Raw genomic sequence first — 23500 nt, 5'->3', positions numbered from 1 at the left:
TTTTTTTTATGCTTTCATTACGTTACTAAATTCTTTACATTTTATATGTTTGTCTTAAAACCCTATATTTGGCCAATTATTTTTCCCCATTAGGGCGAGACAAGAGTAAAGCGAAGATCACTGTAGCCTGGAGCAGACTGCTGAGTACCAAGCAACTCCTGCTTCTGGTTCCCAGAGTTGCCAGTGTATCTCAAGCCCCAGGCACGGCCTCCCTTCGATTTTCCCAGCCAAAGGACCTGAGAGCTTTCCTAGCTCTCCATTTTGACCTGCAGCAAGCCCATGCTGAGCCAGCACTAGCCTCCTCTTGAGCAAAGGCCAACAGAACAGACCACAGTCAGAAACACAGCTCTGATCTACAGTAAATCCTAGAAAGACAACTACACCTTTAATCCCCAACTATTAAAATCAGCATATGTATTTTGGACTTTGTGTCACAAACTGGAACTGCTGACAAAGATGGTCCTTCTCAGCTTTTTTTTTTTAATGTAAAAAGATGTTTAAACATCTCACTTGATGCCCTTCAAGGTTCATTGATATCAAAATACAGTCAGCCTAGAGAAACAAAGGAAAGGCCAACTACAGACAAGCTAGTCTCCTGGCCACCTCCCACCACCCTGTTTACAACCAGCACTGTCCTATTCAAGCCACAGACTTAAAAAAGACTGTTTTGCTAACACATTTTCAAAACAGACATATTTCTGTTCTAAAACAACAAATAACCTACCAGATACCAGTTTTAAAAGTGAAAGACAACTTCCAGCATCCCTAGCACAACTCCAGGTCTTCCTTTAAGGTGGTCAGACCATGTCTCTTGTACAAAGTGCCTGCAAGCTTCGATGCCCTACTCATTTTTCCTCTGCAAACTCTTTCCCGTGCTAAATAACAGCCCATCACCAAAATGAAAAGCCTGGCTGGTGCATTTGCATTTTTATCTAGCAGGCAGCGGCATAGCTTTAGCTTGCAAATGAAACAATATAAAGTGGATTAGTGCCCTCCCCATCGGAGCGAACGGGGCCGTTACCTCCCGCGGGCCCCGGGAGCGGGTCGCTGCCGGCCCGTGCGCGGCCGCCTCGGCTCCGCCCGCAACACAACCTCTTTCCTTCCCCCCCCACACCCGCGCCACCCCTCCTCAGCCCAGCCGGAAGCGGGGCGGCGGAGGCAGTGCCCATCAACGGAAGCGCCCGCCCCACTTCCGGGTACGGCCTCAGCAACGGAAGAACGAGGGCAACCGCCCCGCACCCGGAAGCGGGAAAGGGGCGGGGCTACGCCTCATCGGCAACCAATTAAATAGCGAGGCAAGGGGCGGCTTCCGGTTCCGGGAGGATAAAAGGTCGCGCGCGGGGCTGGGCCTTGCAGTCGGTGAGGCGGCGGCAAGGGGGCAGAGTGACTGCGCGCAGGTGAGGGTTGGGGCGGCAGCTTTATTCCCTCTCCAGCCCCTCGTGTCTTCAGGGTGGGGCTAGTGGTCTCTGCTGTCCGCTCAGGCTGGGGAGGGATTTGTATTGGGGCTGCTCTTTGTTTCCTCGGGTCTGTAGTAATGGTGTATGTGGAGGTTTGTGTTGGGGTGTCCCTACTAGTCTGCTTAGGCCCCGAGGAAGGGAGTGAGTGGAAAGAGTCTGTGTTCTTATGGGCTGCATGTGTATATATATGTATGCTTTGGGAAAATAAGTAGGTATTGTGTTTTCTTGGGGCTTCTGTGAAGCAAACACCTAAGATTCCTCAATGTCTTCTCTGAGCTTAGATCCCTCAGTGCTGCTGTTGGGGCTCCCTAGTGTATTAAATCCTTTCAGGCTTATAGCACAGGGGGTAAATGTTAGGGCTCCCTGATGTTCCTGTTCTGTTCCCTCTGAGGAGGGACTCTGACACCTCCATGTCTCTACTCATCTCAGGCTTGGTCAGCATGGCGGATGAGGAGATTGCTGCGCTTGTGGTGGACAATGGCTCTGGCATGTGCAAGGCAGGCTTTGCAGGTGATGATGCCCCCCGTGCTGTGTTTCCCTCCATTGTGGGCCGTCCACGGCATCAGGGTGTCATGGTGGGCATGGGGCAGAAGGACAGTTATGTGGGGGATGAAGCCCAGAGCAAGAGGGGCATCCTCACCCTGAAGTACCCCATTGAGCATGGCATTGTCACCAACTGGGATGACATGGAAAAGATCTGGCACCACACCTTCTACAATGAGCTGCGTGTTGCCCCAGAGGAGCACCCTGTCCTGCTCACTGAGGCCCCCCTGAACCCCAAGGCCAATCGGGAGAAGATGACCCAGATCATGTTTGAGACCTTCAACACCCCAGCTATGTATGTAGCCATCCAGGCTGTGCTGTCCCTCTATGCCTCTGGCCGTACCACCGGCATTGTCATGGACTCAGGGGATGGCGTTACCCACACGGTGCCCATCTATGAAGGCTATGCGCTGCCCCACGCCATCCTGCGTCTAGATTTGGCTGGCCGTGACCTAACCGACTACCTCATGAAGATCCTCACGGAGCGGGGCTACAGCTTCACCACCACGGCTGAGAGAGAGATTGTGCGGGACATCAAGGAGAAGCTCTGCTATGTTGCTCTGGACTTTGAGCAGGAGATGGCCACAGCTGCGTCATCCTCCTCCCTGGAGAAGAGCTATGAGCTGCCTGATGGGCAGGTGATCACCATAGGGAATGAGCGTTTCCGATGCCCTGAGGCCATATTCCAGCCCTCCTTCCTGGGCATGGAGTCCTGTGGTATCCACGAGACCACCTTCAACTCCATTATGAAGTGTGATGTGGACATCCGGAAGGACTTGTATGCTAACACTGTGCTGTCTGGGGGTACCACCATGTACCCTGGCATCGCTGACAGGATGCAGAAGGAGATCACAGCCTTGGCACCCAGCACCATGAAGATCAAGATTATTGCCCCGCCGGAGCGTAAATACTCCGTCTGGATCGGTGGCTCCATCCTGGCGTCTCTCTCCACCTTCCAGCAGATGTGGATCAGCAAGCAGGAGTATGATGAGTCCGGCCCCTCCATCGTCCATCGCAAGTGCTTCTAGAGGGACTGCTGGCAGTCACCTGAGGGCCATCCTTGCCGGGATATGTGCTGGGGCAACCTCCTCCCCTGCTGGACCAGAATTGTTCGACTGTTACTTATTTTAACTAATTTGTTGAGGTACCAAGTAGTGACATGTACAGTTTAATGGCCTGTTAGGCTGTAGTTTTCCTGTGGCTGGCTAGCTGCTCCTCCTCCTCCTTGTGGCTCTTGGGCCTGGGAGTAGCTGGAGGGTTGTTCACTTTTCCTATGTAACACTGATAGGATGACACTAAAGTTAGATTTGTCACATTTAGGTTTGTCACAACTGACTCCTTTGTAGGAAAATAAATAAACTTCATCTTAAAAACTGTAAGATGTTAAATTGCTTTCTTTCATGGTGGGCTGTCCATCTCCTTGCTGCAAAGTATTATTGTGCAATACATGATTTTGGTCTCAAACTAGGTCTGTAGCTGCCTGCTTAAAACTTAAAAATCTGTGTAAATGCTCTACAGATCATGTAATGGCACCTTGTAAATCTGCCTTGTGCTGTTCAGACCATTTTAAGAACTGTTAGGGAGGAAAGCTTGATTGGTATGTGGCTCTTGCAGCCCTTCTGGACTTTCATGGTAACTTGGCTTTTTTTAGAACCCAAGCAGTGCTTCCTGTCAGAAAAACTTGGCGCCTTGGCGCAGGTTTTGGTGGTGGGAGGGGTGGTGGCTTCTCCTTTTCTGGGCGAGGGTGACAAGATGAAGTGGTGGATGGGACTCGACTTGGGAAAGCTGCTCCCTCCTGCCCTGGGGGGTTGTTTCCAAGACCCCCCCTTCCATGGAGAAGGCTGGCAGCCGCCTAATTACGTGTCACTAATTGCAAGGCAGCTCACGGGCACAGACCCGCCGGTGCCGGCCTGCGCCGCGCCCCGGTCCCCTGGGCCGCCCCTGCCTTTAAACCCTCAACCGGCTGCCTATTGGGTCGTTCCGCCTCGTCACGGTAGCACCAGCCAATCAGCAGCTTCCCCACCCCGGAGCTGCCCAGCGTTGCACACCGCCCCCTCCGGCGGACTCAGTCTCCCAGCGTGCACCGCGCATCACTTCCGCCTCTGCCATTCCTGGGATCCCTCGCTGAGCGGCCGTGGGCGCCTTGCTCCGCTGTCTCTGTGCCGGGAAACGTGGCTGTTGGGGGCTGGAGAATGGCCTGGGGGTGGGGGGCCTGCCGGGAGAACCGGGCCGGGCCTTGCTCTTGGATTCCCTTCTTCCTCGGTTGAGTGTTGAGGCTAGCGGGGGTGTTTCTGCCTTCCCTGTAGCTTCAGAAATGCCTTAAGACTGAGGTAGGAACCTAAAAAGCATAACTGTGCGCTGGTCAGGCCTCGTCTTAGTTTCCTCTGTGCTTCCCAGCAAGGGTGAGGCCTGTGAATTTATAAGGTGTTTGTCTGGTTAGCGGAGAGTCTCACTTTGGTTTGTTTTCCTCCCTTTCCAGAGCTTTGTGGCTTTTAGCTCGGCTTGGCTCTGTTCAGGGAGAAGGCTGGAATGTCCCTGCCGGAGTGGCACATCGCGGTGAAGCTGGCGGATCAGCCTCTGGCTCCCAAATCCATCTTACATCTGCCGGAGACGGAGCTGGGAGAATGCCCTCTCGGTGGGTGCAGCATCTCGTACCTCAAGCAGCTCATCACCGGCAAACTGCAGGAGTCCGTCCCAGACCCTGAGCTCATCGGTAGGTGCCTGCGTGGGTCGTGTCAAAGTCCTACCACTTGGGGACACCCTCTTCCTCTGCTCGCCGCGGCTGGGACACAAACATACTTCTGTTAGTGGTGTTGGGTTGGTGGGAAGCCTTGGCACAACCAGACAGCGTGGTGTAGGGGCTCGAAGCATGCTCCAGAGACTCTGCTATGCCGCAGTGGACTTGCTACCTTGTCATTTGAATAGCCTGTGCCGTGTTTGCTTGGGATCACAGTACTCCTGCAGTGGCAGCACCCATAGTAGGAAATCTTATAACTTGCTAACACCATTGTGGCCTTGTGAGATCGTAGAATCACAGGATGGTTTGGGTTTGGGAAGGGACCTTGAAGATCACCTAGTTCCACCCTCCCACCATGGGCAGGGACACCTTCCACTAGCCCAGGTTGCTCAAAGCCCAGTCCAACCTGGCCTTGAACACTGCCAGGGAGGGGGCAGCTACAGCTCCTCTGGGCAGCCAGTGCCAGTGCCTCATCACCCTCACAGGGAAGAATTCCTTTCTTACATCTAGTCTAAATCTCCCCTCTTTCAGTTTAAAACCTTTACCCCTCATACTATCCCTACCCCCCTGATCAGGAGTCTCTCCCCAGCTTTCTTGTACTGGAAGGCCACTAGAAGTTCTCCGTGGAGCCTTCTCTTCTCCAGCTGAACACCCCCAACTCTCTCAGCCTGTCCCCATAAGGGAGGTGCTCCAGACCCTTGATCACTTTCATGGCCTCCTCTGGACCCACTCAATCAGGTCCGTGTTCTTCTGATGTTGGTGCCTGCAGAACTGCAGGAGGGTCTCACGAGAGCAGAGTAGAGGAGGAGAATCCCCTCCCTGTACCTGCTGCCCACACTGCTCTGGGTGCAGCCCAGGGTACTGTTGGCTTTCTGGGCTGTGAGCGCACGTTGCTGGCTCACAGTCAGTTTTCCATCCATTAATCCCCCAAATACTTCTCCTTGGGGCTGCTCTCAATCCACTCATGGCCCAGCCTGGATTGTGTTTGGGATTGCCCCGATCCATGGGCAGGACCTTGCCCTTAGCCTTGCTGAACTCCATGAGGTTTGCACGTCCCACCTCTCCAGCCTGTCCAGGTCCCTCTGGATGGATCCCTTCCCTCCAGCTTGTCACCCCACCACACAGCTTGGTGTGATCGTTGAACTTGCTGAGGTTGCACTCTACCTCACTGTCCATGTCACCAGAAAGATGTTAAACAGCGCCAGTCCCAACCCTGACCCCTGAGGATGCCACTTGTCACTGCTCTCCACTTGGACATCGAGCCACTGACCACAACTCTTTGAGTGTGACCATCCAGCCAGTTCCTTACCCACTAAGTGGTCCATCCATCAAATCCATGTCTCTCCAATTTAGAGACAAGGGTGTCATGTGGGACAGTGTCAAAGACTTTGCACAAGTCCAGGTAGATGATGTCCTTGTCCACCAACACTGTAACCCCATTGTAGAAGGCCACCAAACTTGTCAGACAGGATTTGCTCTTGGTGAAGCCATGTTAGCTGTCACCAGTCACCTCCTTATTTTCCATGTGCCCCAACATATTTTCCAGGAGGATCCATGCCATGATCTTGCTGGGTACAGAGGTGACACTGACTGTAGTTCCCTGGTTGTCTTTTTTTCCCTTTTTAAAAATAGGGGTTATGTTTCCCCTTTTCCAATCAGGAGGACCTTCACTGTACTGCCATGACTTCTCCAATATGATGGTAAGTGGCTGAGCCACTTCATCTACCAGTTCCCTCAGGACCCATAGATGCATCTCATCGGGTCCCATGGACTTTGCACACCTTCAGGTTCCTTGGATGGTTTTGAATCCACTCTTCTTCTACAGTGGATGGTTCTTCATTCTCCCAGTCCCTGCCTTTGCCTTCTGCAACCGGGGTGGTGTTGCTGGAGCCCTCGCTGGTGATGACTGAGGCAACAAAGTCATTGAGGACCTCAGCCTTTTCCATATCCCAGGTCACTCAAGTCTCCCTTTTCCTTCCAGAGAGGGCCCACATTTTCCCTAGTCTTCCATTTATCACCGACATACCTGTAAAAGCTTTTTTTTGTTACCCTTGATGTCTCTGGCCAGATTTAATTCTGTCAGTGCTCTGGCCCTCCTAACCTGATCCCTGGCTACCCAGATTGTTTCTCTGTATTCCTCTGTGTTCTTGCTTCCACCCTCTATAGGATCTCTTATGAGAACTGTGAGAGAGGTTGGCTTTTCTAAAGGAGGTGGCAATGTTGCAGCTTACAATATCATGTTCTGTGAATCTCAGTTCCATGATTTCCTCCCTGAATCTCCATAACTTCCCTGCATTATGAAGTCCCTGTGCTGCTAACCAGCTGAAGCAGCTACACATGTGGACAAATAACCCCCAGACAGTCCTGCCTTACAGACCCTGGGCCCTTTCTGAGCATGCCATAGATGTTTATATTTAGGTGTTTCTCTCTCCTAGATCTGATCTACTGTGGCCGTAAGCTGAGGGATGACCAGACACTTGATTTTTATGGCATCCAGTCTGGCTCCACTGTTCATGTCCTGCGCAAATCCTGGCCTGAACCTGATCAGAAGCCAGGTGAGGAGGAGACAGCGTGAGTTACTGCTTAGATCTCCTCGGGATGTGCTTGGTGTGGGTCCCTTGTGACTGAGGAGCGGCTGCTCTTGTGATTTGTTTCTGGGAGGCTGATGTGAGGTTTGCAGGAGGAATTGATCGATATGTTTGTGTGAGAACTCTCCACCCCTAACAGCAGCAAATGGGTGTTAGGTTTTCTTGCTGATGGGAGAGTTAAGGAATGAGCTATGTAATGTGGAGGGTGAATATTCCTTAAATGACTGTAATCAATTATAGGGTGTTGCCAGAGAATCAGGAACAAAGCGACTGGTTACTCAACTCGAGGGATGAGCAGGCTTGTGTGTGTTCCTAGTCTGCCTGACTGTAGAATAAGATGGGTTAGTTTAGAGTTGTTACTTTAATACAGCTCCTTTTGTACGTGTAGGAGAATATCTGTATATTTTTATATGTCTGGAAGGTGTGAGTGCAGTTACTTGTTACACTGTGGTAACTGTACCGAGATTCACAGTCATTAGTCTGTGCCCTTCCTCTCTGGTTTAGCTGAATCCAGGGACATTAAAGAATCACCACTGCTTTTGCAGCATGGAAGTCCCAGTGGCATATAAAATGGCTAGTAACACTGTCAGGGGAGAAATGTGTTTTGTTCTGTTGTTTTTCCTCCCTACAGAGCCTGTGGATAAAGTGGCAGCAGTACGGGAGTTCCGGGTCCTTCACACTGCCCTGCACAGCAGTCCTGCCTACAGAGATGCAGTGAGTGGGGCTTCATTGTGTGCTGTCTGGATGTCTTTTTGTCTGTCCCCACTTTGTGAAGAGAGTCTCATGGTGGAGCCTCATTGTGCAACACCACTGATCAGCTCTGATTTCTCTGGCAGGTCTTCAAAATGCTGGGGAACAAGGAGTCACTGGATCAGATCATTGTAGCTACTCCCGGCCTCAGCAGCGATCCTGTTGCTTTGGGTGAGTCCAGATGTGACCCAGAGGCTCTGAGGAAAGCCAGATAAAGATAGTCTGTGTTTTAATACCTGGCATGGGGAAGGGAGATTTTGCCTTCTCAAAGTGCCTTTCAGTTCCTTTGTGGAGCATAAGAGTAAGTGTCTGCTCAGGTCTCAGAGCTGTGCTCCCTTGGTGATGTTGGGGACCGATGCTGGCTTCAAAAGGATTAGGGCACATGGAACCCAAAGAAGAGCAGTGGGGATGGCTGCTTTCTCCCTGCTGCAAAGTGTTAATTCAATCTAGTTTGCTTGTTCTGGCCTGGGGTGTGACTACCATTTTTGGCACATTGCTGTGAGGCAGGTGGAATATGGGATGCAGTCACAACCGGGCTGGAGTGACCTGTGTGCCAGATTTGATCCTGCCCTTAAGGTGAAGCTGTCTGTGCTACAGCGCAGCCCCTGGGATCTGCTGGGAAAGCCTCATCCCTTGGGTGTGTGGCTATGATTGAGAGTCTCTCCAGGAAGATGCAAGAGGTTTCAGGGAGAACAATAATAGGGTATTTATGGTGTCTGCTAGTGACTCAGTTCCTGAAAAACAATTATTTTGGTTTTTCCCATGGCTTTTGTTTGATTGACTACTGTTTCTTGTATCCTGTCTCCTACTCATTATGTTTCCTGGTCCCTCCCAGGAGTCCTACAGGACAAGGATCTCTTTTCAGTATTTGCAGACCCCAGCATGCTAGACACGTAAGTTTACGTAAGCTGGTGCAGTGACTAAGCAATGCCTTTGTTGCTCTGTTGTATAGACTGGTGCTTGACGACTTCTCTGGGTGGGAGAGTTTTGCTCCTGCCTGCCAGTACAGATACACCAGGCCAGAGATTCAGGGTAGGACACTTCTTCAGCAGCTGGAAGGAGGGAGCTGATACTTCAATACACATCCTCCTCCACGGTTGGATTAAACCAAAGGATATTTAGTGGGAGACAGGGCCATCATCCCCTCCAGATTATGGGTTCAAATCTGGATGGTTGCTCACAGCAGAGAGTTGCTCCCACGAGAGCACACGGGAGGGTCAGCGTGGGGTTGAGAAGGAGCCCCAGCTCCTTCAGCTGTGTGAAACAATGTGGGGAGGTGTTTGTTGCTGGACAGCCAAAAGCAGTGGTGGTGGTGCAGCCACTGGGAATGGCTATGCCTTAAGATCTTTGCCATTACCAAGCTGCTGATTTCTTAATTTCTCTGAGTACTCAATTCATTCTTTCACTCTTTCTCTCTAGGCTGATCCCAGCTCACCCTGCACTTGTGAATGCCATTGTCCTTGTCCTGCATTCAGTGGCTGGCAGCACCCCACTCCCAGCCCCAGAGACATCCTCCCGAGGCATGTCCTCTGGCTCCTACCGGGACATGCCAGGTACGATCAGCCACGTGGGTGACTGGGGAACCTGCAGAAATGCCACGCTGCAGGGTTTGCAGACAAATTTGTGCTCTACTGACACAGTCATCCCCAGGCTGTAAGGAAGAGAAGTTTGGGTTCCTGAACTAGAAACACGCTGTGGTTTATAGATTTTGCACTTTGTGAGATTCATGTGGGACACTTTGGCCTCAGAGCCTCTCCCAACCAAGTGTGTATAATAACTGTTGGTAGCAGAGTGCTGTGGCCTCTGTTCTGTGCAAATGTTAGGCCTGACCTGCCTTCCACTGACCTGCTGCACATGAACTTGTCAGTGCCAAGGTCTCTGTCCTAACCAGTGCGTTAGCTGGGGCTGAGCCTGGCTGCATGGCCAAGGACTCCACAAGATTCTCATCTGGTGCCTAATTCCTGCCAGTGCCCAGTTTTCTGCATCTGTCAATTCTCGTTTCTGTTGCAGGTGGCTTTCTGTTTGAAGGTCTCTCTGATGATGAAGATGACTTCCACCAGGTAAGCGGCCAGATTGAGTGGAACGTCTCTTTTGGGATTGCAATATGGCTTTAACTTGTAGCCCTTAAAGTCTTGAAAGGTTGTCTCTCTGTCTCATGAATGGCACGAGCTGCTCTGGCTCCTAGGGGTATTGTGGAAACAAACATATTGATTGAGCCATGCTTGGTTGCTGTTCATGGTAGGATTTCCTTCAGTGCTGAGCTAGGGTCACGACAGAAGACTGCAGAAGCACAACTTGGAACAGCATTTGTCCTCAGAGTAAACACCTTCATAGCCAGATTCACAGATCATCTAGCCCAACCATTAACCTCACACTGACTGTTCTCAGAGATAGCTGTGCACAGATGAGCGTGGCTGAGAAACATGGGAGTGTTAGTCCCTGCCCTTCTTCTGCAATGTAGGGAGGTTCTCCTCTCCAAAGGACAAAGTTTTTTATAAGAGAAATTGCATATTTAGGCTGAAAAAGTGCTGGTCAACAGTCAATTGTTTTATTACAGGCTACTAACACTTTGTTTGCAAGCTGATGGATGATATATTAAAAGGTTTACTGCCAGTTTCTGTATCTTTGTAATAGCTGAGTTTGTGGAAAAAGCCCATCCTGTTCTGTCATGTTTATTTTTTAAAAGTTTCACACTTCTGAGTTTCAAGTACTGTAGGGAAGGGATCCCTGGAATGACCACATGACCCAGATTTTACTGGGATGTGGACACCAACATCAGAGGTGTGGTTTTTTGTTTTGTTTTTTTTTCCTCCATGCAGAGCACAAGATCTACACCATCCAGCAGCACTTCTGGTTCCCGCCCAGCTTCCCTTGGCTACGCCGGGGCTGCTGGACCCCGGCCGATCACCCAGAGCGAGCTGGCGACTGCACTGGCACTGGCAAGCACCCCAGAGAGCAGCTCCCACACACCCACCCCTGGCACCCAGGTACAATAGCAGCACAGCAGGTAGGGAGATCCTCCTGGGCCATAAAACCAGCACTTGACCGAGCACGAGCCCTGGTCAGGTCTGGGAGCTCTTGCTGCTTTATTTTTTTATGGCTGAGTTCTCTTCTACAGGGGCTCGAGGAGGCCTGATGGTGGGGTGCAGCTCTGGTTCCTGTGACAAGTATTCTCCTGATCCATGTGCAACTTATTTCCTCCTAGGGTCACTCCTCTGGGACCTCCCCAATGTCATCCAGTGTCCAGTCAGGAACACCCATCACCAACGACCTCTTCAGCCAGGCCTTGCAGCATGCCCTGCAGGCCTCAGGGCAGCCCAGCCTGCAGGTCAGTGCCACAGCCTCTGCCTTCGGGAGCCTGTGAAAGCCCCCTATCACATCCAGTGTTGCAGGGTGGAGACGGTTTTTCCACCTGCCTCATGTAGCAGAACATTTAAGCTGAAAGGGGCATCACTGAAGAAGTGCTTCTTGCAGGAGATGTGATAGACTGATGCAAAAGTATTGGGTGGAAGTGGGATGGTGGATTTGGGGAGTTTGCAGCAAGACTTTGAGCTTTCAAGATCTGTTTGCACACTTAGCGTTGCACTTGCGAGCTAGAGAGAGGTGGGAGAATGCAGCATGGAAGAGCGGGCTGTGGAGAAGGCTGTTTTGTTTCCGCTTGGACTCTTGCACCTACCCTTAGCTTCTTTTTATTTTTCCCTGTCTGTAGAGCCAGTGGCAACCACAGCTTCAGCAGCTGCGAGACATGGGCATACATGATGATGAGTTAAGTCTCCGAGCCCTGCAGGCCACTGGAGGGGACATTCAGGCTGCCCTGGAGCTCATCTTTGCTGGTGGGGCTCCCTAGCTTTTGGGGCAGAAGAGGCTGGACTGGTGAGTTGCATTGAGGCAGCTGTGACGTTCCTTGGTCTGGGACTTGGCACTGAAACTTCTCTGCGCTGGGGTTCCTCTCTCCAGCATGAAGTAGTTGGGGTGGCTGCTCCTTTCCTTGCAGGTGGGCACTGTGCTCCTGTTTGAGAGCACTGGCTGTGCTGAGGGCAGCTCCTCCAGCTCCAGAGACCTCTCTCCACCTCCTTCTTCTGGCCACCAGAGATGAGACCTCAGAACTTTGTCCAGCACTGAGAAAGAGGTGGCTCTGTGTGTTGGAGAGATGAGGCACCTCCAGTTCCTCAGTCTTAGATCTGTTTACACGTTCTCCTGCCCATTGTTTCATTCCTGCCCTCCTGACATGCCTCAGTCTATTTTGTTTTGCTGTTGTGGCCCCTCTGTGTTTAACTGTATTAAATGGACTGTATTCACTTGCCTGTTGTTTGGGTTGTGGTCTGTCCGGGGTTGAGTTCCAGATCTGCGAGGCGATGTGCTCATTGTGGGAAGGAAACTGGCGAAGATGCTTTGCCTGTTGTAGGACTGTTGTTCCTCGGCAGAGGGCACTCCTCTTACTGAGCAAAGCTGCGTCTGGTAAGGGAGCAGTGTTTGTGGTGTAGCTGACCTGCACAGCCATCCTGCCATGAGTTAGGCCAATACAAAAGAGCTATTTGTGTTACAAGTACTCTCCAAGAAGGTGCTGCAGAGAAGCAGCATGTCTCCTTTTTAGCTGAAACCTGCTTGTTCTCAGTTGTGTGGGGTGAAGCTGGTAGAATCCTGCAAGCTGACAAGAACAAGGGCACAGGTGCAGGAGTTCATGGCCATCACAAGGTGACAGTAAAAAAAAAAAAAGAAGGGTTGATGCAGTTGCCAGAGAGTGTGAGATGCTGCCAAATGTCTTGGAAGAAATGCCTTGTCTCTGACACAGGTTAGTCTGGCTGCAGCCTGTGTTTTCCAAAGTGTCTTCTCATCCTGGGGGCCACATTGGAGGTGCCTGGGACCTGAGCTGCAAAGACAATCAAAGTCATTTGCCTGTAATTACAGTCAGTGGGAACTGAGTGGAGCCAGAATCAGAGCTGGACCTGGCTTCACTCTGATTGTTCCATTGAGATTAACAAGGCGTGAAAATGAGAACTGGTTTGCCTGAAATGCCACCATGCATTACTAGGGAAGCTAAAAGTAGAAAATGCTTTCCTGCCTTCAGGCTGCCTGTGCTCCCCTCTTAATTCCTCTCCAAGCTCTACAATCCCTTGCTGATACGATCTCCACTATCACCCAGCAAATACTGGATTGTTCTCTGCAGGGTAGCCCATTGACTGATAGCCTTTAATCCTTTCTGGAGGATTAAGTCTCTCAGGAGGGAGGGACTGTTTTTATTTTTCAGTATGTTGGAGATAAGATGTGATAGACATAACCAGCTTTCCTGACTTGATACACCCTTCCGGGTTACTGCCCTCATTATACAGTTTGGAAACCCACTCCAGATGATGGCTATGATTTTACATGTATGAAAACTGATTAATTTCTTCCCATCCCCGGCACCTTCACCTATTGCTTTGCTGGGGGAGTGGACAGCATATGCACAGCATCCTCCCTCCCTTCCCCTGCTGTCAACCCGCAATCCTCCCAGGCTGGCTAAGGATTAGCTGTATCGCAGATGCTGCTGCCCAAAGCTGGAAAGCATTTGCAGGCTCTCCCAGACCTGCTCAGGGCTAGCAGGACTTGCTCTGTGACAAGGGTGACTAGTTTGCATTGCTGTACCATGTCAATTCTTAGTTTAGGCCAGCTTGGGGTTATTGGTGTCCCAAATGGTATTTCTTTCCTGTCCTGATTTAAAGGGTCACTTTATTGACCCACGTTTTGTATTAAGTAGCTTCTTCTGTCATAATGGCTATTTCTGCTTCTCCCTGTATGCCCAGGTAATTGAGAATTGGTTGGATGTTTTGTATGGAAAGAACTTTTTTCCAAGTTTTCTCATAAATTGTGTTACTTGGCTTGGAGTACCACATCAGACACATTCTCTGTCTGAACTGGCTATAGCAGAGAAGAACTTGGCACCGATGTTGTTCACGATGCGACTGATGCGTGCGCTTCGCTTCCCTCATCTCGCCCGCCTTTGGCTGCCTAGAATAGACGTGCTCAGCAACCAGGCAAATTTAGAGATGCAGGGATGGGAAGAGAGTCTCTGCCTGGCACCTGCAGGGTTAGTAATGGAAGAGGAGGAGGAAGGGAAACTTTGATGCAGGAGCTCCTGTAGGAGAGTGGAAGCTCAGAAATCCTCAGAACTGTCTCTGCAGCAGCCAGGTGAGCGCTGCCCTCCCCCCTGCTCTAACGGCCGCGTGCCTTCTGCCTCCCAACTTTGAGATGAAAGTGATGCTGGCAACTACCTCCACACACAGAGAGAGCTCAGCCAGCACAGCCTCTGCCAAGGGGGAGAAACCAGCCGGGGGGAGGCTGCAGGAGGCACCCGCTCGTTTGGAGAGGCCCTGTGCCTGGGGTTAGCAGCCTAAATGTGGCTTATGGGCATGGAGCATGACATCTCTTGTCCGAGCCACTTGTCCCGACTTCTGCAGTCATTGGAGGAGCCTGTATCCCAAGAGAGGTATTGAACAAAGCTGGAACGACTCTGGGAGATGCTGGTATCCGTTGTTTGCTGAGAAAGCAGCTAAGTCTAGACGCTAATTTGTCAGTGGCTGAACAGAACAGATTCTGCTCTTTATGAGCAAATTGCAGTGCACTATCTCCCGCCTGCCTGTTCCTTGTGGTCCCTCTCTGGTGCCACTGCCCTGACACCTTCCCCTCCTCATGCACCAGCTTTGGTTGCCCCTTCCATGTTTGGGTTCGAGGTGCGTCCGTTCTTGCTGGGACTGGGCTTGTCAGTATCCTGCCTGTGTACCCAACCTCCACCACGCTCTGTTCGCCAGCCAAGCATCTGTGGCCTGACCGCCTCACCGGCACTGCGGCAGGAGCAGGCTGGGAGGGGCTTGGCTGACCCTTTGGAAGCGGTGGAGGTCAGACCACGGTTCCCCAACGTAAGCGCTTTCAGTAGGGACTTTCTGGTTCTGACATCAAAGATAAATTTTTGGTTCACTTACTTCCTTTGCCTGTAGTGAAGCTGACAAGGGAAGCAGTAACAGCGGGTGTTTTCAGTAGTAATGCTAGCAGCTGTTCGTACTGTGTTTTCAGTAATCTTGTTATTTGTTCTGGAGCTTGACTGTCAATGCTGGTGCATTGTGGACACCTGCAGAGGTTGGCGGTTTGGCTGCCATCTAAGCCCTTCACTGTATGTCCTCTGCTTTTCTACTTTGGCCACCTTGGTGGTTTTTTCACCATTTCCGCCTTGTCTCTTTCTGCCTAAGACAGTTCTGAGCTGACTGTTTCCACAAGAAGCAAAGTGGCGTTTGTGTGGGGGTGATTTTCCAGCAAAAGGGTGACATGAAGATGGAGCAGAATCTCCCAGGCTTCACGTCCCTGATGGCTTTTGCAGTATCTCAGCCTGTGTGACTGCCCACCTCCATCCTCCTCTGCTTTCACAACAATGCTGGAGCCTTCCTATGTGAAGTGAACACAACCAGCAAGATCTATCCCAGGAGCAGACGTTGAGGTATTAATTGTTTATGTGCAGACACAGTCTCTCTGGTGTGGGCATGCTTGGGTGGTTTGTTGGATCAGATCCTAAACTGTCAAAGTTTCAAGCTCTTCAGCCTTGATTTCTGACTTCAAATGACTAGTGTTGGAGAGATTTCCCCTCATCCTCCCACATGCCTCCAGTGTTTCAGGATAAATGTTTCTTTCTTGCTCCCTTAGTCAAACAGAGGCTCTGAGTGTCCCCTGCTTGCAGGACCCTGGAACAGGAAGCAGTTCCCTGTCTGGGCAAGGCAGCAGAGCAGCTTAAACCAGGGTTGTTGTTTTGCCCAAATCCATCCACAAACAACTGTTCAGGGGCCAGAGGACTGACCATCACAGTGCTCCCGGTCATCACAGACGTCTGTACATTGTTCTCTCCAGCACAGTGCGGGGCTACACACCTGGGCACCCCAGCTCCTCTCTGGCACATTAATTCAGAAGATCGATGAAGGTGACTTTCTCCAGTGCTCCAGCATGCAGCATCTCAGCGTCTCGCTCAGGGTTTGCTAGGCCAGGAGTAACGTTGGGCAGCCCGGCAGGATACATCCATGTGAACAGCAGCAGGGAACTTGTCTGGCAGAGCCCTTGCCCATCAGCTTGCTTTCTCTGCAAAGGGCTCTGTGGTTTCCTGGCTGCTTTCAGCTTTGTCCTTGTGGAGAATGCCAAAGTGCCAGGAAACACATAATTTTTTTTTTTTCTTCTTAAGAGTTAGCTTTGTGCTGGTTGAGTGAGCTGAACACTTTGGCCGAGGGGGACAAGCTAGTGCCAGGGCAAAAGGAAGAGGGGGCAGTGGGACCTGGTGGGGTTTCCTTGGCAATAACAAAATCTTGGTCTTGCTCTTTCTCAGGCAAACTTTCAAGGAAGGAGGAAAGAATTTTCCTGATGCTGGGACAACTGATCAGGATTAAGGTGAGAGTCTGCAGATCAGGGCAGGTGTTACAGTGCAGCTTTCTGTGGGACTCAGTCCCTTTCCTGGCATGAATTGACATTTTTCTTTGACGAAAGGGGAGCTCTGTGACTTTAGTTATCAAAGCATCCTTTTAACAGAACTGTGTTTTGCACAACTAAGAGTCATGGATACTAACTGAAGAACAGCACAATAAATCAGTGTGGTTTTAAGACAACTGGCTCTATTTTAACTTGGTGAAAGCAGAAATGTACTGAAAATGTCACACCATGAAAATACTTCTATTTCCTGTAGTTTCTTTTATATTTATAGTATTCTAATATTTATAAATGACAGTGTTTATAAATAATCCTTTGATTTATAGTGGTACATGTAGTTCTAGTTTTGTCTTACAAGGATGCTTGAGCTTAAGAATATGGTAAGCAAAAGGGAGGTTAATGGGGAAGAAAATAAAGATCCCCTGATATATCCTTTGAAGTCAAGACAATGGCTGAGCCACTGACTTCAAACATGAAGCTTCCTGACTTCCCTTCCTCTTGAGCTGAGCCTGGAAACTTAAAACAAAAAAACCCTCAAAGCTCTTAAGGTGAGGCTGGGGATTTCATGAGCATTTCTGACCACACAGTCTCTCTAGCTGACTTCTGGGTGTTCCAGGCTTCCAGATCTCAGAATGGTTGTCCCCAAATCACTTTTTTCTCTTCCCTCCTACTACTACTCAACTAAATATCTTGCTGATTTAAGAGCATGGTCCACTTGTTTAGCGGGGTGCATTAGTTTAGGTGTTGAGTTTGAGAGAGAAGATGGAGAGCTATGGAGTTCAGGGGTGATAAAAACATCACATCAGTTATGCAGGGTCAGAGCCAGCATCCCTTGTCTTCCTGCAATGGCCAATAACAGATGTTGCAGAAAAACTTTAGAACAGGGTGAGCAGAGAAAGATCCATCTCTAATAGATTTTTTTCCAGCATCCAATCACCTGGGGTTTAGGGACTTTTAGAGCTGGATATGGAGTGCTAATAGTTAACAGACCCCACACAACTTTTTTCTTTAAACACAGATAAACTTGTAGCTTCCATGCCAGCCCACAGGAAGGAGTTCTGTGGTTTAGTCACAGGTTCACAGCCCGTGATGCACAAGAGTGTTCAGCAGCTGGAAGGAAGAGATGACGTGCAGCTGTGAGACTGTGGCACAGGTAACTTCTGGGATGTCACACTCTAAAGGGGTGGCAGTGGTCCCAGTAAAGCTCTGGAGTTTAATGTTTGGGTGCCTGCGACTGCTGTGGCCACTGAAGCAGCAAGAAGTGACAAAGATAGCTAGGGCAGTTGGGCAGTCAGGAGTAAAATTGTCACTTAATCTTGCTACCGCAGAAAGGGTTGTTAATGACAGCAGAGCTCTGTAATCCCCCAGCAATGCTCAGCGTGCTGCCCTGGTATCCTGCAGAGCAGACTCCAAACTGTTTACCTTTGTGTTAATTGGTTTGTTTGCATAAGGCCCTGTTCAGGGAAGGGAGAGAGTGCTGACCATCCTGTCTCAGGAGTCATTTCTGAGCCGTCGCTCCCTGGCATTAAATGCTTTTATCCCAAAGAATCCTCAGTTACGCATAATTTAATCATCCCATGGATCCTGCCAGCTGGTGTCTGGTCATGCAAGTTCATGTCCATTTATTTTTCCTTTGCCTCATTTTTTTTATTCTTCTTTTCCTCCCCTCCCAAAGAGTCTGTGACCTGGTTGCTGATGGTTTCCTGCAGTTGCTTTCCTGAATGAGCTGTGTGGATATGTAATAACCAGGAAGCAGGTGAGAGGCATGAAGCCCTGCACAAGGAAGGGTGGATAGGAGGCAGGAAGAAAGATTTGCTCTTCCCTGCCCAGGGCAGTGTCCCTTTCAAGAATTTGAGAGGTCACAGGGAAAAATAAGTCAAACAGGTCTAGCACACAGTGAGATCCTGAGCCGATTCCATGCTCCTGCTGGAAGACATGGAGGGCTTCCTGTGTCTGATGGAAGGAGAAAACAGTGCATCTGGGGTGCTGAGCCTTTGTGTAACCAGGCAGGCTCCCAGTTTAGAGCCAAGGACAGTGCGGAACTGCAGACACTTATCTTCTGCGTCATTTGGCCCAGGGTTGGCTAGCAGAGGCCAAAATAGGAGGGAGGAGAAGGAGATAGACCACTTCTTAGATGTCTCTCCCTTCCTGGCGAGACAGATATCGCTGCTGGAAGTACTTGAACACTACAAGGTCAACTTAATACCTTTAAAATAGTTTACTTTTCTGAGCAGCCTCCACTTAATCTTATGTGCCTGGCCAGGTTGTAAGAGGTTCTGTTGGCATTTTTCCCAGCAGCAACTTGAAATGGCTTCTTGGGAACCAGGTGACTTGCTTTGATTCCTCAGAGAACAGTGTGGACTTAAATTCCTACCCATATTATGGCAGGGGATGGGAGAGCAGGTTGCAGAGAGTGAACTTTAACTTGTGTGTTACCAGGAGGAATTTGTGGATTTAATGGAGCTGGTCAAGGGGGCTTATAAGCTTGTTTATGGAGTGGTGGGTGCTGCGCCCTTAGGGCCATTCAGAGCAGCTGGCAGATCTAGGAATCATTATTGCTGAAGAGGCTGCTTTGCCCACTGCTGAAGCGTAGCCATTCCTGCAGGAGAGCGTGGTAGCAGCTCTGCACCACATGATGATGCTGCCCTGAAATCCAGGCCCTGCCAGGAAGCAGAGGAGCACAGCAGTCAAGAAAAGAAATACCAAGAGTTTCAGGTAAGCAAAACGCAGTCTGGCCTGCTGGGCCCTTGTAGGGCAACAGAGCTGACATGCTGTGCAGCATTAACGTATCAATATGCAGCTCTTGTGGTGGGAGTGCAGTAGATCAATCTCAACAAAGCAACTTATTTCTGTTCTTTTTTTGTTTTAACTTTCTCTTAATTGGGTAGGACTCCACGCTGGATTTTATTTACTCTCCCTAAAGCTTTTGGCACCCCTGTCTGAGTCTGTGTCATTGACGTGCATCTGTTTTACCTCCTTTCCTGCTCGTGAGTTCTCGCTGAATTACTGTTGACAGTGCTGCTTGTTAATGTGACAAGCATCTAGGTGAAATGTGTTTGCCAACCAAATGGCTGTTTGTGACGGAAAGGCTGAGGTGTGGTTTGGAGTCATCTAGATGATGCAAGTTTGTGGCTAGTCCTCAGGCAGGACCTCTGCGAGCTGCTGTGACCAGTGAATAGCGTGGTGAAGCTCTGGTCTGGGAGGTCCTGCCTGGGGTGAGCCCCAGGGGTTTCCTCAGCTGCAGAGGGGAAAGCACTGAAGAAGGGGAGTCCCAGATAGGGGTTTTGTGCTGCTCTTTGGGGAGTTGAGTGTGAGGTTGCTCTGCCACAGGTTTCCTTTGGCAAGTCAGTGGGGTTGATCTACTGGAAAAAAGATGTGCTGGGGCACCTGGTTCCTTTACCCCTTCTCTGATTCTCACTTTTAAAGCCCTGTGGGTGGCATTTAGCACATTAAGTGACACTTCTTGGGGCAATAGATTTACTGTGCTGTCCTTCAGTATCGTGGCAGCACTGAGAGGACAAGGTGTACCAACTGATGAGCTTCCCCAGACTCATTCTGACAGCCACAGCTGATGGAGATGAACTTGTGTGAAAACAGCATGCCGGGAGAGGCTGAAGGGTTAACGGCCATTGCTGGGCTGGGGTTTTGGGAGGGGATGGTTGAGATTGTGGTAGCTGTCTGCAAGGAATGTGAGTTGGGGGACAGGATTTGTGTGTTGACAGCAGAATGCATCAGCTTGCTGATAAATGTTCCACTTTGCTTCCTTCCCACCTCACTTTGTCATCTGAGGACTGACAGACCTGTTGGTCAGTGCCAAAAGAAACAGTGAGTGGAATTTCACTTTTTTCGTCTCAAAGTTCATGTTTATAAGTCTTCTTGTTCCCAAAGGCAAAATGCAAGGGGTAAGAAATAGAAGCTCTGATTTTCCATCCTACAGTCCATCCTACATCAGGGTCCCCGCACAGGCAGGGTTTGACAGAGGATTTCCCATACTCTGTGTCAAAACATGCAGCCTGCCCGTCTCGTCTAGGGAGGGACTTCGGAAACACCTGCACACACGTGGCATGACGGACCTGGTGAACATCCTGAGCCCTTTGTGCCATGTTCAGAAAGGTCCCTCTGTGTTGAAAAAGGTTGCTTTTTGTACTGTTCTGAAACTGCCATGGCTGATAATAGCCAGAGACTGAGATGTGCCTCTCAGGTTTCTGCAAGAGATGTCACAACAGAGACAAGAACTTGCCTGGCTTTCACAGGGATAAGAATGTTTGTGGTGTTGACATTTTTTTTTCCATGGAAGACTTGTCTGTGTTCAAACTCATTACGCCTATTGGCTGTTTCTCAGGGTCACATTCCTGACCTTAGCAGAAGGTAATTGATGTGTTTGTGTGAATGATGTTCTAACATACCTGCTCTTCTCTTGCGAAAAGATGACAACTAAAATGGGAGATTTCATAATAGACTGCCTGGGCCACAAACATTCAAGCAGTCTGTCTCCTCTGCAGTGATGATAAAACTGTTCCTCTTAAGGAAAATCTGTGCTTTATGATTTTTACAAGATCCTTGGAGGAAGCTGCCTCCTGATCTGTGTTGGAACGGAGTAGCACGACCTGGAAAAAACTGCACATAATCTGCACTGTGGAATTTTTGATACTTGAGTGAAGCAGACGGAAACCTCTTCAGGAGGGGGCCGAGCGGGGAGTTCGTGCCTGGAATGTGATCACTTGTGTACGCATTCCTTGTCGGGTAGTGGGGGACATGGCATGTGGCTGAGCAGGTCCTGAGCAGACTCTCCGAAGTGTTTGCCTGCTCTGGGACGGGTGTGTGTGTACTTAATGCACAGCGGGTTTCTGGCTGTCTTCAGGGCACCGTTCTGTCTTCAGCACCTCCTGCAAACTGGTACAGGGTTGGAGCAACCTTGAAATCAGCTCTACCCTTCTCCCAAGCGTTCAAGCTGTGCTGCTTCCTGATCAAATGTGTGCAGCATTGCACTGTGCTGCTTTGTATGTCTGTGGAACAGCCCTGCCCATGGGGGAGCTTGGGATGGGGTTATTTTCCTAATCCGTTACACAGTGTGTGTCCCGTCGTTCCCTTGACCCTCTAGATGTTGTCTGCTTGTTGAAGTTATTTTCCCAATATTGTCCTATGCAATGATCCAGTGTTTCTGCGTTTGTGGGTGTCAGGCTCACCCCAGATGATCAGTCACTTTGCTGCCCTGAAGGAGCTTGTGAGAGAAAAGGATGCTAAGGGGAGCTGTAGCTTCTGGAGGTAGCAAAGGCGTTTGGGTGAAAGCTCAGTTTTTATGAAGACCATTCATTTGAAGAGCTGTAACCAGCATTGTGGGTGTGATGCTCCTGTATACTTGCGTGTTCCAACACTGTCGCTTTTTTTTCTCCCCTGCAGCGGGCTCCTTTGCTGGTGAGCTGCATGCAGAGATCTCACACAGCTTTGTATTTATTTGATACAAACCAAGCTGTCTGAGTCTCTTGCTTAGCAAAAACAAGAGGTGCTACAGCATCATTCTGATTCCAGGACTACAATACACTCATGTTCATGGGATATCCTGGCTTCTGGTCTAGGAGATGGAGTGGTATCACGTGTTGAAATAGAAAGAGCCCAGAGCTGAGCACTTCCAAAGTTTTGGGGGAGTTTGAAGCTGAATTTTATACACAGGAGCTGTATTTAGCTGTAGGTGGAAAAAAAAACCCAAAAAGCTAACCATGCAGGGACCCCAGCTGTGTGTGTTAGGGGCAAGGAAAGGGAAAAGCAAAGGATTTACTGTTCTAATAAGACAGAAACCCTTCTCTGATCAGAACCCTTCTGTGTTTCCAGTTGGCAACTTTGTCAAGAGTGGGAGTTGAAAGCCAGTTACCCAGCCCACCAGCTGCATCGCATCATAAAAGGCAAAGCAGATAATAACGCGCTTAAGTCTCATAGTGTAGCCCAAATTTGGGGTGCACAACGCAAAGTCCCCGTATTTATTAAGGAACCAGTATGATTTGTGTAGCTTAGGCTGTTGATTTACAAATGACGTTTCTTTTTCACTCTTGACTGTGTGAAAGAGTCTTAGTGAATTAAATGTTTTTCAGGAAGCCTGTTGTGCAAGAAAACAAATGATAACAGGGTTTAGCACCTCTGGGAGCAACGGGGCAGGTAGGGAAATACAGGCACCTCTGGGGGAAAATGGGCAGTTGTTTCGAGGTGAGCAGGAATGCAAAATGGTTCAAGGCTGGGAATCATCATGTTCAGAAGTGAAAAACCAGAATGATCTCTATGTTATCACACTGTAATTACCCAAGCAGATATTTGGTTAAAGAGAAAGATGAAACCTCATATACTTAGAGTTGGTGGGAAATTCCTGTGGGTCCTTAAAATTCACTATTAGCCAGCTCATTAATTTTTTGCTTCCTCCAAAATGCCCCCCTTGCCTTACCACTTCATCTCCTTCAGGAGCAGAGCAGTCCTGGGTCTAGCTTCAATACCAACTTTAAAGAGCACAGCTGTGTCTCTCATCCTTGTGAGTTCCCCGTGGGGCTCTCCTATTCTGGTCACGTTCCACCTCTCTTTCCTTGCACGTAATGCCCTGCTCTTCTCATTAACAAACCTCACAGCGCTTTACAAAGACCATCAGCCCTTCCTGGCCTCCCGGTGGGGAATCAGGAGGATGGGGAGGTTTGGCAAAGCAAAGTGACTTTCCGAAGGTTGTGCCGCAGCCCTGTGGCTGGTCAGCCCTGTGAGCGTGGTGTGCTCATCCCGTCTTTTGGGAGAACATTAGCATCATAAAAATAAGGGCAGGATCTTAGGGAAGGAAGTATTTCTTCACCCCAGCTCCAAGTGGATTTCCCACATGGTTTCTGGGATGTCATTCGCTCCCACACTTGCACCAACTTGCTCATAAGCACAGTGATGCGAGTTCGACTGGTCTGGTGAAGGGATGTGTAACACAAGGGACATAGCTGGGTTGTCATCATGTCTCTGGTATTTGGCTTGGA

At 49.8% G+C, this 23500-nt stretch overlaps 4 protein-coding genes across 8 annotated transcripts in view; 3 read left to right on the top strand and 1 right to left on the bottom strand.

The window, feature by feature from the left end:
- The window catches only part of ARID3B (AT-rich interaction domain 3B), a 37512-nt gene extending 36375 nt beyond the window's left edge, over positions 1-1137 (bottom strand). For both annotated transcript variants that reach the window (XM_026855809.1, XM_026855810.1), the window contains exon 1: positions 1022-1137. The gene's annotated coding sequence lies outside the window, so the exon portion shown is untranslated. The remainder of the gene's footprint in view (positions 1-1021) is intronic.
- A 149-nt stretch (positions 1138-1286) lies between these two features.
- LOC113483859 (actin, cytoplasmic type 5) lies at positions 1287-3931 on the top strand. Of its 2 annotated transcripts, XM_026855831.1 has the most exons (3): positions 1287-1397; positions 1887-3031; positions 3894-3931. In XM_026855831.1, the coding sequence occupies exon 2, from the start codon at positions 1898-1900 to the stop codon at positions 3026-3028; it is 1131 nt and encodes a 376-aa protein (XP_026711632.1). In that variant the 5' UTR covers positions 1287-1397; positions 1887-1897; the 3' UTR covers positions 3029-3031; positions 3894-3931. The 2 variants fall into 2 exon arrangements, with proteins under 2 accessions (XP_026711632.1, XP_026711631.1); XM_026855830.1 differs by lacking the exon at positions 3894-3931 and having other exon boundaries at positions 1288-1397; positions 1887-3379.
- A 179-nt stretch (positions 3932-4110) lies between these two features.
- Positions 4111-12373, top strand: UBL7 (ubiquitin like 7). The gene is made up of 11 exons (XM_026855829.1): positions 4111-4330; positions 4480-4713; positions 7173-7292; positions 7957-8039; positions 8162-8246; positions 8911-8968; positions 9495-9628; positions 10086-10135; positions 10895-11062; positions 11281-11403; positions 11785-12373. The coding sequence occupies exons 2-11, from the start codon at positions 4530-4532 to the stop codon at positions 11920-11922; spliced, it is 1143 nt and encodes a 380-aa protein (XP_026711630.1). The 5' UTR covers positions 4111-4330; positions 4480-4529; the 3' UTR covers positions 11923-12373.
- Positions 12374-12488: 115 nt separating this feature from the next.
- The window catches only part of SEMA7A (semaphorin 7A (John Milton Hagen blood group)), a 38040-nt gene continuing 27028 nt past the window's right edge, over positions 12489-23500 (top strand). The window contains exons 1-5 of one of the 3 annotated variants that reach the window (XM_026855807.1): positions 12489-15543; positions 16414-16475; positions 17530-17664; positions 18189-18267; positions 19117-19226. The gene's annotated coding sequence lies outside the window, so the exon portion shown is untranslated. Of the gene's footprint in view, positions 15544-16413; positions 16476-17529; positions 17665-18188; positions 18268-19104; positions 19227-23500 lie in introns of those variants that run through there. The other 2 variants (XM_026855806.1, XM_026855808.1) reach the window with 2 other exon arrangements.

This window comes from Athene cunicularia, assembly GCF_003259725.1.
Source record: "Athene cunicularia isolate RWA chromosome 10 unlocalized genomic scaffold, athCun1 chr10_part1, whole genome shotgun sequence".
Classification (NCBI taxonomy): Eukaryota; Metazoa; Chordata; class Aves; order Strigiformes; family Strigidae; genus Athene; species Athene cunicularia.
This window is presented reverse-complemented; position numbering and strand designations above follow the sequence as displayed.